The sequence below is a fragment of the Chelonia mydas genome, chromosome 1, assembly GCF_015237465.2.
Source record: "Chelonia mydas isolate rCheMyd1 chromosome 1, rCheMyd1.pri.v2, whole genome shotgun sequence".
NCBI classification, from domain to species: Eukaryota; Metazoa; Chordata; order Testudines; family Cheloniidae; genus Chelonia; species Chelonia mydas.
The window spans coordinates 50,888,814-50,906,812 of NC_057849.1; the positions used below are offsets into that span (position 1 = coordinate 50,888,814).

At 37.7% G+C, this 17,999-nt stretch overlaps 1 protein-coding gene across 7 annotated transcripts in view; it reads right to left on the minus strand.

Moving 5' to 3' along the window:
- Nucleotides 1-17,999, minus strand: part of DCLK1 (doublecortin like kinase 1) — a 332,990-nt gene that overhangs the window by 42,053 nt on the left and 272,938 nt on the right. For all 7 annotated transcript variants that reach the window (XM_037892346.2, XM_043531863.1, XM_043531859.1 and 4 more), the window contains 4 exons: nucleotides 12,636-12,720; nucleotides 9,755-9,863; nucleotides 4,646-4,703; nucleotides 3,789-3,908 (listed from right to left, as the gene is read on the minus strand). In XM_037892346.2, the coding sequence (XP_037748274.1) occupies nucleotides 3,789-3,908; nucleotides 4,646-4,703; nucleotides 9,755-9,863; nucleotides 12,636-12,720 (372 nt within the window). The remainder of the gene's footprint in view (nucleotides 1-3,788; nucleotides 3,909-4,645; nucleotides 4,704-9,754; nucleotides 9,864-12,635; nucleotides 12,721-17,999) is intronic.

Below are 17,999 nucleotides of genomic sequence, written 5' to 3' on the forward strand. Positions count from 1 at the left end.
AGGCAGTCTACCTTGTCCTCAGTTAAAAAAAAAGGGGTATAATTAGACTACACTGAGTTTTATTATATTGATAAGTGTTTCTGAAGTTAAAAGAGGAGAGAGAGGTGCTGGACGGCACTTAAAGTGTTAATGTGGTTGACAAATATTTTTTCTAAGTTATCTCTGAAGCACTAGTGTTTTATAACTTGCCAAGCTCTGCCTAGCTTATTCATACATCAGGGCAACCATCCATTACGTAGGCATATTGGGCGCATGGGGGTGGGGTGGGGGATGAGGCGGGGGCACGTAAGGATGCAATTTCAACCCTTATCTCTTGATTCTCCGATTTTTCTGGAATTAAGTCAGACATCAGAATGTAATTTTTATCATCTGCACATAAGGCAGTAAGTTTGTAAAATACAGTAACCAATTATTTATTACCTTGTTATGTAAATGATATAATCTCTTTTCTGCTGTGAAAGTGAAATGGTATCCCTGAGCAGTAAAGGAAACTTAATAGTAAATCTTGCTTGTTAAGTTGACTAAACCCCTGTTCAGTTTGAATAATAATTTTGTTTTGTTGTGCAGAAAGGCAAAGTGCCAGAGACCAGGTCCTGCAGTTGTTTTACAAGCACTGCTTGCAATATGTTTATATTTGTATTTATGAAGTGCTTTTTCTTACACTTAGAGCACTTTAAGAAAAGCAGGGAACGATATGCCTACCATGAAATGAAGGCAGTATTTGCAACAGCCACTTTTGTCAAACATGTTACTGTCAATTAATGCAGGGTGATATTAACTGCAACTGTGCTCTACAACAAGCCTTTTCTTCTTGAATTTCTTTCCTGTGTGTGAATTTGATTTAAACTCAGGTCTTCAAAAGTCAGTCAATGACAGATGGTTAATCAATTCCAACAGCATGTGCTGTGCAAGGGAAACAGTCAGCAATTGTTGAATTAACAATTAATATCTTTCCAGAAATACTTTCCTTGGTGCCTGCAGAGCACGGTATAACAAGGTTTTTTCAATTAAATATTAACAAATAGAATAGATATTCAGAGAAACAATATTAACATCTGATTAGGACCATTCTCCCCTTATTCCCCCTCCCCATATACAGGTAAAAACCCATTTAATCCATGTGCTCATAGAAATTCAGATTAATTTATGTCTATGAAAAATCTCCTAAAGCATGAATATTATCATAACTAAGAAAAAGCAAACCATTAGATTAAACTTCATGGAATCTGCAGAAATTCTTAAGTGAAAAAGAGAGAGAAAGAGCATGCAAGGGTGTGTGGGAATGTTGAGGAGGAAGAGAGTAGGAAAAGTATAGAAAACTGATTTTCTCATGAAATCATTAAGAATAGCTTTTCTCTTTATAACCTTTTGTGAGTACTTTCAGTGTCCTCTTCTCTTGTTTAGCTGAGTGAAAACTGGATTATAACTTAAACCCAAACACAAAATCCAATTGCATGACAAATTTTCAAACATGGGTGGCTAAGTAAGTTGCTCCTGCAAAACTTGCCTGTGTTTTAAGTGATTGCTCATCCCTAAGGTCCGGGGCACTGCAGTCAGGGCACATCTCACACTGGCTAGTAGACCTTCTGGGGGCAGGAGAGAGATGGAGGGTCTGTCATAGGAAACTGAGTGGCGGTGGGTAGTCACTTAGACCTAAAATGGCCCAGAGTTTGGAACTTGAGCAGACCTATCAGATAGTACCTCTCTGATTGTTTTACTATGTGGCTGCCTAGGTCTCTCTCATTGAGCCCCAAAAGCCCAGCCACCTGATGGGGGACCAAAGAATGGCTATAAAACCAAAAAGATGGCAGACAAGGGGAACTAAAAGGTGGCAGGGTTTACTATGCCTCCAAAGATTAGGTGAGGGGATGGGCACAACTTGGGCAGTGGTTGAAGGGATCTTGTTTCTGTTTGTGGATGAATCACTGAGCGGCAATTCAACTTCCCATCTATTACATGTTTGTGGTATAATGGACAGGCCAGTCCTTGCAAGCAGGAGGTGCAGGGCCCTATTTAATGCATGGAGATGAGGGAAGAGCATGGTCTTCCAGTTCTGGTGTGGTTGGAAGGCAGTGGTATTCTTTCCATAGGGTAGAACTTTTAAGAGCTTAAAGGCCAGTTTTGCACACCATGGTGAAGTTTTTGCATTCAACAGGTGTGTGTACAAGCACTGCTGGCACAAATTAAGTACCTATGTTTGCAAATTGAGTCCTAAACATTTAAATCAGTGGACTTCAAACCACGGTATGCAAGGCCACCAAAACAAAGAGCATTGCTGTAGTGATGGTGGGAATGGGATATTGAGAATGGAAGTGGTTAATGAGAGAGTTGGTCTCTCTTATAAAGTATTCTGCAGAATTAAATAAGAGGAGAACCATTGTTTTTATAAGTGAACTTGAAGTGCGGTCTATTCTGTAAAATCACTGTGGAAAATAGCATTTTCTTACTCAAGACCTCTGTGCCCTGAGTTTCTTCAGAATTCTCTGATTTTACTGACAAATACATTTTGATTACTTTCACTCGCAGTGAGCTGGGTTGTACTCTGACATGTGTATCATTAACAGAACTCAGAGTAGCAGCCATGTTAGTCTGTATCCGCAAAAAGAACAGGAGTACTTGTGGCACCTTAGAGACTAACAAATTTATTTGAGCATAAACTTTCGTGGGCTACAGCTCACTTCATCAGATGCATGCAGTGGAAAATAAATTTATTTATAAATAAATAAATCGTCCTACTGTATTTTCCACTGCATGCATCTGATGAAGTGAGCTGTAGCCCACAAAAGCTTATGCTCAAATAAATTTGTTAGTCTCTAAGGTGCCACAAGTACTCCTGTTCTATTAACAGAACTGTTAGCTAAATTCTGATTGCAGACCCCTTATTGCCAATGATACATGGGCCAGAAAGAACCTGGCTTGAATTGTATATTCCATGCTGAGTTTGCAGTTCTGGCAATTGGGGGAAGAAAATCTGCTCTTGTAAAGTGAACACATTCAATTTGGAAGTCACTACAAGGCAATAAATCAGTTATTTTTTTCAGGATAGAACAACACTTTAAACAACAATGGTTTTTTTCAGTCTCAATTTCAATTAAACTAAAAGAGAAGACTTAATGAAGGGACACTAAACTCAATGGATACAGATGACACAGGTAATGTATTTTAAATGTAAGGCCATGTTACTTTGTTTCATCAAAATATAATGATGTTTATACAAATGCTCTAATTGGGTGTTTTTGTTTTGCCTCTTGGTGTAATCTGGGGCCAAATTCTTTTTGAAACATGTGAACAGGATCATGGGCCCCCAAAATACTGTCCACTGAGCACTTGCTGGCATGCTCTACAAAAAACTATCAGGTCACATAGAGCTGAAAATGAGCAGAGCTAGCAGCTAAATTGTGTTAAAACGAGCTAAAAATTCAATTGTTTTCTTATATCGGTTTGTCATGTAAGGCAGTGCTGCAGTTACCACAGGAATGTTGTGTGATGCCATATGTGAGGAGAAGTGGTCCAGGTGATCACAAATGGAAGGTGAGGTATCCACAAAATACACACTATTAGGATGTGGTCCACAATAGGAACATGCTTGAGAGTCCCCAAACAGCAAAAGTATAGAACACATATCTCTTGTCATATGTTATTGTAAGTCTTTAGGATAAAAGCAACGGGCATTTTAGTGAGTTTTATCATGTACTATGGTTACAGCTGCTTAAGCAAAATGTCTGAAGGTGCTGATAAAGTCTTGAATTGGGTTCAGGTATGTGGGTGAGCTCCTCCACAATACGCACCTTTACAAGCTCCATGACAAGGTACAACTCAGTTGGCATGTCCATCTCCTCAATCAGAAGAACAATATTGGGATGTTTGACCCTTCTTAAAATAGATACCTCATTCTGGATCATGTGCTCCTGCCACAGAACAAAAATCTAAAATGAATACATATTGGTGAAAAAACCCTACCCTCTCTACCCCCCAAATGCATGAAGGAGAGTTCAGAGGCTCTTGGGACTTTCAAATCTTCCAAAGAATCCATGAAAGTCACAAACATTGTTTTTTAGGCAATGTAGAAAATGTCTGGAAACAGCATCATTGTGGTGATTGAGTCAAGGTCAGAGATGAGACCACAGAAAATGAAATGTGGGAAAAGAAAAGTCACTGAAACTTCTTAGAAAATTTTCTAATACAAAACATATTTTTGAGCAGTTATAAATATGGTTCTATATACCCAGAAAGCACTAGGTAAAGAACTATAAAAACCAGCAGCAATTCAGTTAGTATAGTATTTACTATATATGATTATTACTTCTATTTTACTGTTTTTATAGCATTTAGCACTCTGGCAGCTACATGCTTTAATGACAGTAGTTAAAGCAAACACACACACAGTTAGCCAAATACTGAACCAAGTAAATACATTTTGCATTGTATTCTGCAGGCTGCTAGACTTGTGCTCTGATGGCCTGCCAAGGGCAGAAAATTCCAAAGGCAAATGCCCTTAACTGTGAAAATTCTGCCATTGGCCAGGAAGAATTTGAACACCAACAACTTCCCAAACTGATCTTAGCTGTCAAAACAGGATGTCAATCTCACAGAAAAATGTTTTGTTGGAAACATTTATAGTCCTTATTTGAGCTCTCATACTTACTTTTCCTCTACATTTACTTTTCTTTATGATTTTCAGAGCATATTCTCTACCAGTTGATCTGAGAAAAGATGAAAGAAAAAATAAACATTTAATTGCAATGAAAGTTTCCCAATGGATATTATGTTTGCCATTCAAGCACAGTATCCATAACTGCTGAGATGAAAAGGGATATCATCTGAATATTTTTTTAAAGGATGTGGTAACTACACGGTAGACCTGCCGAGTTTAAGGTCGCTGATTTTAACAGGACAAAATCTGGAACAACAATGGTTCTGGGGATACAAATGTTAACATTTCTTTGTACTGATAGCAATAGACCAAGAGAATTATTGCAACAAGAGCACATACCTGATAGGATTTTACGACTCAACTTCTTTGGGGCAGGAACTCTGCCTTTTTTGGGATGTTTGGATAGCACCTAGCACAGAACAACATCTACTATGGCTGATACTATGGACACTTATTTCAAATTAGTGATATGGAAAGATCAGGTTTATTCGACAAACTAAAGACACTAACATCCTTTTCTTATGCCATTTACAACTCTGATACAGATGGCTGAAAGGACAGAACATGGAACTCCATTCACACAGCTTCAATTACCCTTGAGTGAAATGGAGAATGAGTAATTCAGTGAGCAACTCTGATAAAAAGTATCTTTATTTTACAACAAGATCCAAAGTAATCCAGTTTACAATGGTGCTACTGCACTGCCTTTGGGCAATTACTTTAGAATACTAGTGGTTTAAAAAAAAAAGGAAAAATCAGCACCAGAAATTCACATGGCAATTGTTCTATTCTTCATCAAATGAAATATAGTTAAATTGAAATGCCATATGTATGTACTATCTAACACCAAAAAAGGGTCCACAGCCTGGAAAGTGGGAGACATTAATGAGTCATGCACTGAAAATATTGTTTTAGGGAAATTAGACACTTTAATCACCATACTGAAGTGTGCAGATATATATCTGTAACAGCATAATACTAGAACATTACATTTAAAATTCATAAAGTCCAAGTCCAGAAGGAACTATTGTGATCATTGTCTGACCTCCTATATAGCACAGGGTCATAGAACTTCTCCAGAATAATTCCTAGAGCATATGTTTTTAGAAAAACATCATATCTTAATTTTAAAATGGTCAATGATGGAGAACCCATCACAGTCCTTGGTAAATTGTTCCAATGATTAATTACTCTCACTGTTAAAAATGTACACATTATTTCCAGTCTGAATTTGTCTAGTTTCAACTTCCATATATTGGATCATGTTGTCTTTCTCTGCTAGACTGGGCCCCATTATTAAATCTTTGTTCGCCCTGTAGATACTTATAGACTATAATCAAGTCACTCCTTAATCCTCTCATTGTTAAGACAAATAGATTGAGCTCCTTTTGTTTATCACTATAAGACATATTTGTAATCCTTAATCATTCTTGTGGCTCTTCTCTGAACCCCCTTCCAACCCATCCTGAATTGTGGGCACCAGACCAGGACACAGTGTTCCAGCAATGGTCACACCAGTGCCAAACACAGAGGTAAAAGAGCCTCTATACTCCTACTCAAGATTCCCGCTTACGCATCCCAGGATCGGATTAGCTTTTTTGGCCATAGCATTGCACTGGGAGTTCATGTTCAGCAGATTATACCCCAATTCCCAAATTTTGTAATGGGAACGTTTATAAAGAAGAAAAATGTGACAAATACTTTATCACATTCAGATTCGAAAGCCAGCAGGGCCCAAAGAAAGATATAAATTAGGATACAAATTAAGAGTTTCCAAAGAAGCTATTCTGAATGATCATCTCTTCAAAACTACAGCATTGCTGTTAAAGCCTTAATTTAAACTAGCAATAAAGCACCCTGACATCTATGTTTTCCCCACTAGAGGGCTTCAAACTACAGCTCTGACCATTCTTCACCCTGAGGTGGCCTTCATGTGGATGCATTTATTCTGAGTAGACACACCCAAACCTGAGAAGGGACAGATAGTTACAGCGTCAATGTCGATCTTTTAGGTGGGAGGGACAGCATCAGAAACTCAGGTACAAGGGGCCAAAACTCAGCAAAATATGTTCTTCTTGAAAGCTAGTGAACCAGACTCTTTAGTTGTCCCAGGAAAGCTTCCTTTCTGTCACAAAAAAGGATATTAATGGATTTTGTTTTCTGTGTAAGATTATATGTGTTCCAAAACACTGGAAATATTAACTAGCATGGAAATTAAGATAGTTCCAAAATCTGATATATTAGAAATGAATTTGTCTGAAAACATACTGCTGGACAAATTGCATACATGATACAGCAAATATGTAACAAGCAGATGACAACTCTGGCTACTCTTTGATTTGGGGGATCATATATTTTAAAAAAGAAAATAAAAGCTAGGATCATGTAAATTAATATCCTTTTTATTCTTTCCTCTAAAAAGATGTGTAACCACAGACTGTTGGCAACATTGATTTGCTCTGTGTCTTACAGACCTATTAAGCAAACATTCAGAACAGACCAGAAAGAGGCAATCAGATAGGCAAGCGACGATATACCTACCACTTATAATGAACAATAAAAAGGTACAGTACAAAGCAGAAAATTCAGATTACTGCAGTATAAAAGTTTACAACTATGTACTAATCACAGACTATATTGTTAGACCTATTAATTAAATTTTCCTAGACCAAATAAGGGGCTGCAGTCCTTCCACACACTAAGCTTTCACAAAATCCAGTGGGCATTTGGGTGTGCAAGGAATGCAGGATCATGGTCATAATTTTTTATGGATACAACCCCCTCCCCACCTTTGCACCCACACCATGTATGTGAGGGAGATATGCATGTGATAAATTAGAGACGTAATAAATACTGCATGTAAAATCTTACTCAAGGCCCAGGAAGGGGAAGATTGAGTCTTAGTACAGTGACAAGTTTTTTTAATAGATCAAAGAGTCATAACTGAGATCCAAGGCTGTTCTAGACACAGGAGTTTTATGCCAGTGGGAAGAGGAAATTTCTTCAGCTCCCTAACATTGCCCAGCATTCACTCCCGGCCCTACAGGGCCTGAGATAACTTTAAAGTTATGCTTTTTTATGCCGAGAAATGCTATTTTAGGTTTTCATGTTTTACATTTATTAGTTTAATGTTTCTGTTTCTCTGAACTCACACTCATGGTAACCAAGCCAGCTTGACCGGTGGAGGGATACAAGGAACAGTTCTAATACATTTGTGGTTTAACTCTCAAAAACATTCCTCAAATAGTTTCTCTTTAACACAAACAACATCTGCAGGAAGGTGTGCACTTTTTTGGGATGATCTGCATAACCAGACCACAAAATCACGTATTCCCTAGTCACTTATAGGGTATTCCATACAGATAGTGCCACATATTACTAAAGATAACTGGGAAATGGTAGCACTATTTCTGTGTGTAGTGAGACCAACAGTTAGTTCTATCATTTCCTTGTAACACATTTCTTCTCAACTTCAGAAACACCTGAAAAGCCCCAAATTGCGTGAGTACACATTTTTAACTGAAGGCAGGGAAGACTCTCAGAATCTCCCAGTATTATTCTGCTGCATAATCCACTAGCTTCTTTAATCTACTATTTCTTTCATTTTAGACTTGCCCTTTTCTTTTTTCGCACTCTAAGCTGAGCCTTTTTCCCCTCCCCTTTTCTTTCACCTTACCCTGTTTTCTTCTATATGGCTTTATATGTGCCCTCTTTAATTTTGCTTTTCTCCTTTTTCTTGGGTTTCTATATTTTCTAGCTCAGGATTCCTATGAGAGGCCACTTTCAACTCTGGAGTTTGATCTGAAAGATCTTTTGCATCAAACATCATAACCTCTCTCAAAGGCAGCTCTAAAGGTGTCAAAATAATCTTGGCCACGTACCATGTGAACCCTGAGTCTGTAGAGAGAAAGGTTCCAGACTGCCACAATAGCTGTTAGTTTGGTATATGGAGACAATTCAATCTGAATCCAAGACTGGGACAAATTTCTTTCCAGGGAGACTCTAGTTTGCATCCAGCCTATTATTGATCTAGTTTTTGTGGTTTGCTTCAAAGTTTGTACTTGCCGAAATGTTAAATTTGCTTCTGAAACCACCGTGGAGTCTTCCGTAAACTGCTCCTCATTAGGATGTAGTGGCAGTGGACGTGGAATCTCATTCCCGGAACGCCCATGATCAGATATTGGCAGCTCTGTTGTTCATTGTGGACATCTCTTTCTCTGGCTCTTTTTTTGCCATTCTCTGCACTGCCATCATCAGAAATCAGAAGCTTCATAATAATTTCTGTTGTGGACATCTCCTCCTCCCTGTGTTTCTTTTACACCACACTCTCTTGGTTCTCAGCAATGCCTCTCTCTCTCTCACCTCTTAGTGGGGCTGTGGCAGCACGGCCTACTTCAGGGTTTAGGGGTGAGGAACTCAAACCCACCCCTCTTGTTGCACATGAGTTTCAGTCAGTCTCTCATCCTTTATTCCTTTCCCTTTGGAGTTGGGTCCAGCCACCTCTGACACCACATTGTAGTACAAAACAAGCAGGAAGAGCACAGAGGCACATGTTTTATTAAGAATAACCTGGAAGTGATGCTGACAGTCAGCATGACTTCAAGGCATAGTGAGATCTAAAGTTAGTTTTCAGTGCCTTACAGTGCCCCACACACAAATTTTACATTCTAATTTTTCCTGTATTTGCACAGAATGCTCTCCAGAAAAAACATGATGAACACATATGCTAGAGCTTTGAATCCTTCTCAGGTCTGTTCTAACCAGTCAAAAAGGAAAGCTGGAAGAGTAAACTGCAAGAAAATAGTTTCAAATAGCTTATTTTAGAACACTGAGAACCCTCGTAGAATTGTGCCGAGCACGGGGATGGGCGGGGAGGGGATATATAAAAAAAACCCAAAGCATGAAAGTTATAGATTGTCCCTTGGAACTGCCCCTTTTTTCACAGCACAGGTTATTAGACTAGTTTTTCCATTTTTTCCATCTGGCACTGAGATATTACCTTATTCCACAGGTCCCACAGTCTGCAAATAAAGATATGATCTAGGAAAAGCATTATATTAATGATTGCTTTTACAGTAATAAGCAAATAATCCTTCTCACCTTTCTATACACTCCTTTACAATAGCAAAATTTCCATCTCCTATAGTCCTTCCAACTTTATATCTTTCTGCTATTGATGCTGGAACCTGGAAGCCTTCCTCCAACACTTCTGAAAAAATCATTAGTGCATTTTTATTGGTAGAGAAGGAAATGCAGATGTTGCACATAACATGCACTTTAGGTCCAATGGAAACCATTCAGAATCAATATCTCATTTAGTGTATAGCAAAACCATGCTGATGACATTGAATATACTCAATAGGTTTCACACAGATCAAATGATGAAAAATAAAACCTATGGGCTGTAGACTCAGACATTCAAGGTTTACACAACTTACAGTAACTATTGCAACATATTCACACTGTAAAACTGAAATTGTATTTTTTAAATATGAAAGGGCCTTTGTGGTCTACACAAGCGTAGTTGAGCCCTTTGATAAGGGTTAGAGCTGCTTGACATAGTATGATTAAATATACGTACCAAAAATCTAACACTCAAGCACTTATTTTATTACATCCTGTAAAATGAGACATCCATAAAATTCCTCATGTGTTAAGTGCTATTTTCCCCTCAATATTAAATATTTAGTTTTTAAACAAATGTTCTCAATTATATCACCTTCACATGCAACCTGGGCACCAGATGTTTAGATAAAATTGTGTTACACACGGTGTCTACACACAGAAAAGGTTTGTAGTTCCTGTTACTTTAGTGCCTATTAATGCACCTTTATTCTTGAAATATATTTGAAACAGCAGTTTACCAATGCCTACTAATGCTTCCAAAAGCGGGGACTATGGACTTTAATCTAAACCAACCACCTTTGGACCATATAAATATACCGGGTATATACTAACACCTAAAAAGCCTTTTAAAACAGTGACTCTTAAATTTACATACTTTAAGGCAGTAAATATTAATTAGATTTCACACAACAGAATATGAAGTGTGAGAGACTATTTGGCAAAAAACCCCACATGTTTTCCAATGTGCTGTTAAGATTGAAATGCTGTGACTTTTGTGTTTTTCACCTTAAATCAAAAATGGTACAGGGATACGTGTGTCTCTCTGTTGGAATGATAGCCATCAGAGTATAGGCTACCCTGAGTCGCCACATCTTAATCACTGGCATGCTGCGAGGATATTCATCTCACTGGAGCTGTCATTTTTCTATGAAAGCCCAATGTGATTATGCATGCTTCCTAAAAAAGTAGTTACACGTGAATAGAACACTCCAGTGCACGGTGCTGTTCAGCTATTCAGATTAATTTATTTCAGGCACACTATGTTCGTTTTGGTAAAGATCCTGGTCATACGCTATGCTTTTTATCACAGAAAGGCTAGGACAGGGTATTTGAGATACTGTCTGTGCAAAGTAATTTTATAGATTGAAGGGGTATCAAACAGGAGTTATTATTTTACATACAACTGTCCTCTAATTGTTGCTTTTGTTTTCTAATTAAATGTCAAATCAATTTACATCGTATCAAAACCCTCATCCTATGCCACCTTGAACTCATGTCCGCATACAACATACCAATGTGTGTCTGAACTGTTTTGTCTATGCCGGATTCTAAACTCCTTGAAACAAGGAACAGGTCTCTTTATAGGCTGTGACATGTTAAACGTATTGCCCTTATATATGAAACGAAAGGAAGGAAATATGTGATATCCCCAGCAGGAATGATGACCTTGCAGAATCTTCATGCATCAGGGGAGTTCAGTTTCATATGGACAACTGCGGATTAAAGGTTCCAACCATCTCCTCTTAAATGGGTAGGTTACTAGACCTTTGCTGTGCTACTTCCAAGCGTTTGGAACTTTGGTCAAAATTACATCCCTCTCATTCCGTCACCTTCTCCTTTTAAAAAACCTTAATATAAGAATTATTCTAGAAGTTACTCTATTTTAGTTGCCCCTGCATTTATTACCTTTCCTTCTAACTTTTCACCATTTTATCACCCTGGGTTCCTTTTATTTTTCAGCTTTTAGAGGGTGCTCTTGTCATTTTTTTAAAAGATATACATCACAGTAAAACAATGAAACACACAGCCCACAAAGTACCCAAGTGGGAGTGCTTGTAAATAAAATGAGTATGTCAGACAACAATCAGTAATAATAAACCACCATCATCCTCATCCCACAATCTAAAAATTTTTATAAAATCAGATTTTTTTTTAAAGAGATGGGCCATTAAAGTGGCAGTTGGACCTTCTCTACATTACAACCAGTTTAATCCCCAGTGCTTCTGTCACACTTTGGGTGAAATCCTGATCCTATTGAAGTCAATGGCAAAACTCTCACTGACTTCAAAAGAGCCAGTATTTCATAGATTTTAAGCCCAGAAGGGACCACCGTGATTATCCACTTTGACTTTCTTCACACTTTGTGTCCACACACAAAAGCGCTGTAAATAATTCACAAGCATTCTAAAATGTGGGTGGAGTAGACAAAGCTTTCACATTTCAGAACTGGGTTGGTCTAAACCATTTCTGTTTGAACCCATTTAGCACCAATGAGGAAACTGTTCAACTAGTTCTGCTATTATTGTTCCATATTGTACTGGTGGCCTTTCAAAACATTCCAGAATCCACTGCTTCTGGGAGCTGTTCTGGAATCTGTAGGATCAGTACCAGAGAAGACAGTGGAACTGAAATGCTTGAATAATGCTACTCTGGATGAAGGGCAAACATCATGCTAGCATAGAATCCATGATTCAACCAGTTCAGTAAACCTGGTAACCCTCTAAAGGTAGACTCAGTCATCCCTACAACCCTTCACTCTCTTCAGCATGAATAGCAACTCGTTTCCCGTATAGATGCTGGCTATCACAGTTTTGAAATGTCAACAACCTTCTATCATCAAAACAGTCTCTTTTACCTTCTCCAGGTCCATCATTTTCATCCATGGAGCTGCAAACTTTGGTGGATGCTAATGAGGTAGAGGAGCCACTGTGTTGGGAGCTCTGGAAATGGAGAAAGACAAAGGAAGACAGAAATGATTGTTAAAGTGCACTTGTATCTCCACACGTCATTACTGGACAGAAGTCCCAAAAGGGAGTTTAGTATTTCCCATGGAAAACATCCATTCACCCCTTGAAAAGAGCCTACAGGATGTTTATCAAAAGTTAGATTTTTCTGCTCATCGAATTCTTTTTATTCCCCCTTGTTACTGGATATTTCCCTACTTCATTTTGTGCAGTTCAGCTTCTATGCACCTTCCATTGAAAAACAAGTGTAGAAAGGTTCTACATCGAGTACACATTTTTGTGGCTGAAATGTGAGAAGTCACCAAATTGGGGTACTCTCTGTTGGTGGGAAGTTTCCAGTAGTTAGTTGTCTTGACTTTTTAACCCAGCTAATACCAACATCAAAATGCCAATTATGACTGATATCTATTTTGTTAGAACCAGGTTCGCTCTTTCCTGCAAGGACCCATTTGGTGAAAGCCTCCCCAGAAAGGTCCTAGAACAGGCAAGCATATTTTTGTCATATAGGGAGAAAATAAAACAACATTACCACATATATGCTTATTTTCCAGAGACCTCTTATTCTGTGCTGCATCTCTCTTACTAATGATTAAATAATGTCCCAGCCAGAGAAACACCATCTGCAAACTGAAAAAATCTATAAATGCAACGGCAGAACTTTAAACTTAAAGCCACAAATGGGCATTACTTTATATTTTCATGGGGTAACTTGAGTTAGAAAGAGGTCTTTATTTAATTATGAAAATCATGTGATAATACTATCTTGTGTTTATAAAGCACTTTTCATGCAGAAAGATTCCAAAGTGCTATACTGTTTGTAGTTTGCCTCCAAGTTACGTATCATGTAGAGTGAGACTGTACTGTTTGTAATTTACATTGTAATCTCTTAGGGGCAGGGACTGGATCATATCTTTCTCTATATTTGGAAGATACTGAAAACAGTCTTGGGAGGTCTGGAAATGTGGAAGTGTTAGCAGTCAATGAATAAATGCTACGAAGTTAACTGGAAAAACAAACTATTTAGAGGAATCATTTCATATACCAAAGAAATAAAAGTCACTTTAGGGTAGAACAGAGCAACCGTTTGGGGCAGGATATGAAGAACAATGCTATATCCAGTTGAAACTTTTGTGCAGTACTGAGCTAGACAGGATGCAATTACTAGAGTTAGAATCTGGCCAGAATGCTCGAGTTTATTTGTATTTGCAGGCTAAATTTTAATTTCTCCCACACTAAATTGAGATTAGTGGATTTAGCCACTCATTTTGGCCTATTTTTCTTTAAATAAACCTCATCATTTATACATTCCATGCCTAAGAATTTCTGTGTCTTTTCTTTTAATCATCACAAACTCATTCTTTTCATCGGTGTGACCACTTCCTTTGAGCTTTGACTAGGATTAAAACTTCACTCATCAGCTTTTGGACTACGTTTTCTGTCTCTTAATGACAGAAGTGTGCACTGAGTGGTTTTATACTGTTCACTGAGGCATTACTGCCCTTGCTGCAGGCATAGGACAAGTGTTAACTACCTATATTTAAACTCTGCTAGATATTACAGTGAAAACTTACCTCACAAACATTTGCAAATGACAGTGCAGAGGGATAACAAGTAATAAGCATACAGCATAACTCCATGAATTCTCAAGGCAGGAGGAGATATTCCAGGTGTATAGCACAGAATGATGATAAAAAGTAAAAATTTTGTTTTACACGTCTACTGGGAAGAACATATAGTGAATAGCTTTTATTATTTTTTCTCGTCCTTCTCTTAACTCTCCTATGACAGCACATCCAAATTATGATTGCTTCTGCCTTTCCACTCAGTTTTCTTAAGGGGACTATCATTTAAATATGTTAAGGATATGATGTATATGCAGTCATGAAATGATCTTTAAAAACTCTGAAGTGTTATAGCCCAGGATTGTTGAAAGCGTTAGTATTTTGACAAATTACCAAATGGTTACTGCATACAGTTTTTGCATGTTAAATGGTGAGATGAATCTTTACAGCAGATGGTACCTCTAACACTACTGATTTTAACCACAGCATCTTCTTTAATATTTTGATTATCTCTTCAGACTGCTGACCTACTGCTCTTACTCCTAGAGTGAAAATGGGAGAGAGATTAAAGTTGAGACATTACTTTGTGGACAAATTTTCTCAACCTGTATGTGTAAATTTAGTCTCATTCATACAAGGGCACCTGATTTTTCAGAGCTTCTGAGGTCCCACTGGGATTTGTAGGTGCTCAGTTCTGAAAATCAGACAATCACTGAAACATATGCTTTAACTTTAAACATAAATAGTCCCAATTGACATGTGTGAGGCTAAGCATGTACTTAACCGCTTAGCTAAATAAGGGTCATCTTTGGGTGCCTATATATGGATTTAGGAACCTAACTCTAGTCAATCAGAGATGCGAATGTTGGTTTCTGTAAATTTTAGCAGAAAACAGCTTTAATATGAGACTATTTTTAAAGTCTCCATCTCTCTTATAGACATTATATTTAGATCAACACATGAGAGCAGGAAGACTCCATATTATATACAAATAAATAAAACCTGGGCACCAAAATGATGCATTACTGCTATGTACTCTACCATAGATCTGCACACAAGGCACCCACTGACAACAGTGAGAGTTGTGCACATAAAACAAGTGGGCATGGACTAGAGTGTAAAATGAAGGGAGTGTTAATGAATTATTTTGAAGACTGCCAGACCACAGAACCATGAAGGAATGCCCTTTACATCACATTTAAGAAAGCCCTCCAATTGTATTAAACAGATTTAAAAAATAATATTAATAAAGTTCAGGAATTGTATGTACATGTCTATAGTCACAATCCCCACACACAGAGCGTCTCATCTGCTATGCAGACGAGGTTACTAGGTAAAAGAGTCACAAATAGCTTGATTTCATTGTGTATTTCAGTTCCCTGGAATTATATAAAGGCATTTATTTATTTATTCGTTCATCATTTTGTAAGCTAGAAGGACCTCAGAGTTCATTTAGACTTTATTTAGCTCATTTTCCTCACCAAGCTGAAAGCCCTCTGAGCCCCATTCCCTTGAGGGGCTTGGTGTTTCTTCCAGTTGGCTTGCTAATCCTGATGCAGTTCTTTGTTGTACATATGGTAGCCCTCACAGCTGTGGATCCCATTAGGATTATTGCAGAGGAAAAAACCCGATGCAAGAGCAAGATATTTTCAACTACAGACCGTAATGCAATTAGCTGTTTTAATTGTAAGAGATCTTGAGGCACTTGAAATGTCATCACCTCTAAGCAGATTTAACAGGGACCAGTTGCACAGGTTGCTGACGCCTGGATGCTTTTATGACACACCTACATAAAAGCAATGGCATAAAAAGATCAGGTCTTTGGTGTAGGTATTTCAGATCCTATTCGGGTTCACATAACAGATGGTCAACATACCACACTTCTTATTGATGTGAATGGGAAGATTAGCACTATAGAGTTTCAACCATGTTTTACTGAGAGATTTATTCAGCAACTGTTTTGTAAATATTTAAAGAGTGTACTTCAACTGCCATTCCTCAAATTCAAGGACAAGAGTATGGTAAAGTATCATATAAATCTGAGGATTCTCCTCTTCCTACATACACCTTGATTCAAAACTCATCTTCTATCACAGTCCCACACAACAGAGGGAATTATTTTTGTGGACTATTGATATGAAGCAGTTATGAAAGGAAACCCATAACAAGTATGTTTAGGAAGCAGGTTAATGCATATCAGATTCCCAAATCTTGAAAACGGAACATTGGATTACGTTTTCCAATTTATCGGAATCTTTATTAGCGCACATGAAGACTACAAAGTCTTTAGACAATAGATTCTTTTGTATTTTGCTAATGTGAAGGAAGCATGTGGATGAAATGTCAGTAACAGAAATCCACACAGATGTAAAGCTGAGTTTGGAACACATGCAGAGTTGTGTTCTTTTACAAGGGTGTTACTGAAACAGAGTAAAATGAGTACACAAAGTGTAGATCAGGCAAAGTAATGAGGCACATCGTAAGGGAATGCTTTAAATTATTATAGCATATCCAAGAATTACCCAGGATTTTACAAACATGGTAAGGGGAAAGGCTAAACATTTCAGTAGTGTGTGTTTGAATGCACCAGGAAATATATCAACAGAGATTCCTAGAAACTAAAGAGACCAGTTAGGCAAACGTGCCAATCTCCTTGCCTATGCAATATTGTGACCCATGTGTGTTTGGTTCAGTTATAAATTATTCAGGTTATTAAATTATCTTAATCCTCCACCATCTCCCTTGAAAGCCCATTCCCTTGTCTAATGGTCATCATGTTTAGTGACAAAATAAGGGCAACAGAACAGTGTAGAAATGAGATTAAGAGCCTGATTCTGCTCACCTAATTCCACTGAAGTTACACTGTCGTAAAACCAATAAGAATGGAGAATAACGTACACTGGGAATATTTCAAGAGCAGGACATGTTTTTAAAAGGCTATGCAGAGGGTAAAATATTCAGCAACAAAAAGTAAAATTAATACTACTTTTTGGTACCATTTTTGAAGAAGAAACTCAGTTGTATTTATTACAGCCTAGACAGAAGCCAAGGATTAGACAAAGTTCTATTGCCCTCTCTCTATCCAGTGAAAAATGTTCTTTATTTTCCTTTGTTTAATCAGTTACATTTTTTTTGGCACATACAGATGAGAAGAAAAAAAATCTCAAGTAAACAGTGCAGGACTAGTAAAAAGTACTTAATGGAGAAACATCAAATCCACAATCTTTGTGCTGAAAGAGTGGAAGTCAATGGACTTCAATGTGCAGAAAGAGAAATGATGCAATTGTTTTCTTTTCAAGTTGGGATATACCACTAAACTGACACATGAGATCTACATTTATTAATAAGCTGCCTTTATCTGGAAAGAAGGGAAGAAGAAATGTGTGCAAGCATGAGTTTTGTCCATAGTCCTACATTCTGCATAGTGTCTTGAGGCACATGATTTAAATGAGATCCTGCTTGAAGAGCTACACATTTTTCATATATGCACTTCAGGATATACAAAGAGATCAGTTCAAACACAAGCAATAATCTATATGTTTCATTTAGGAAACTGTTTTGTTCTTTTCTTGAGGGCTTAAGGGAGTGAAAGTGAGATGGGAAAGTTTGCAGGAATATCGTGCTGGCGAAAAGAACTAAAAATGGCAAACTAAAGTATTCTGTTCTATATAGGTTCTTGTATTGCACTCATCA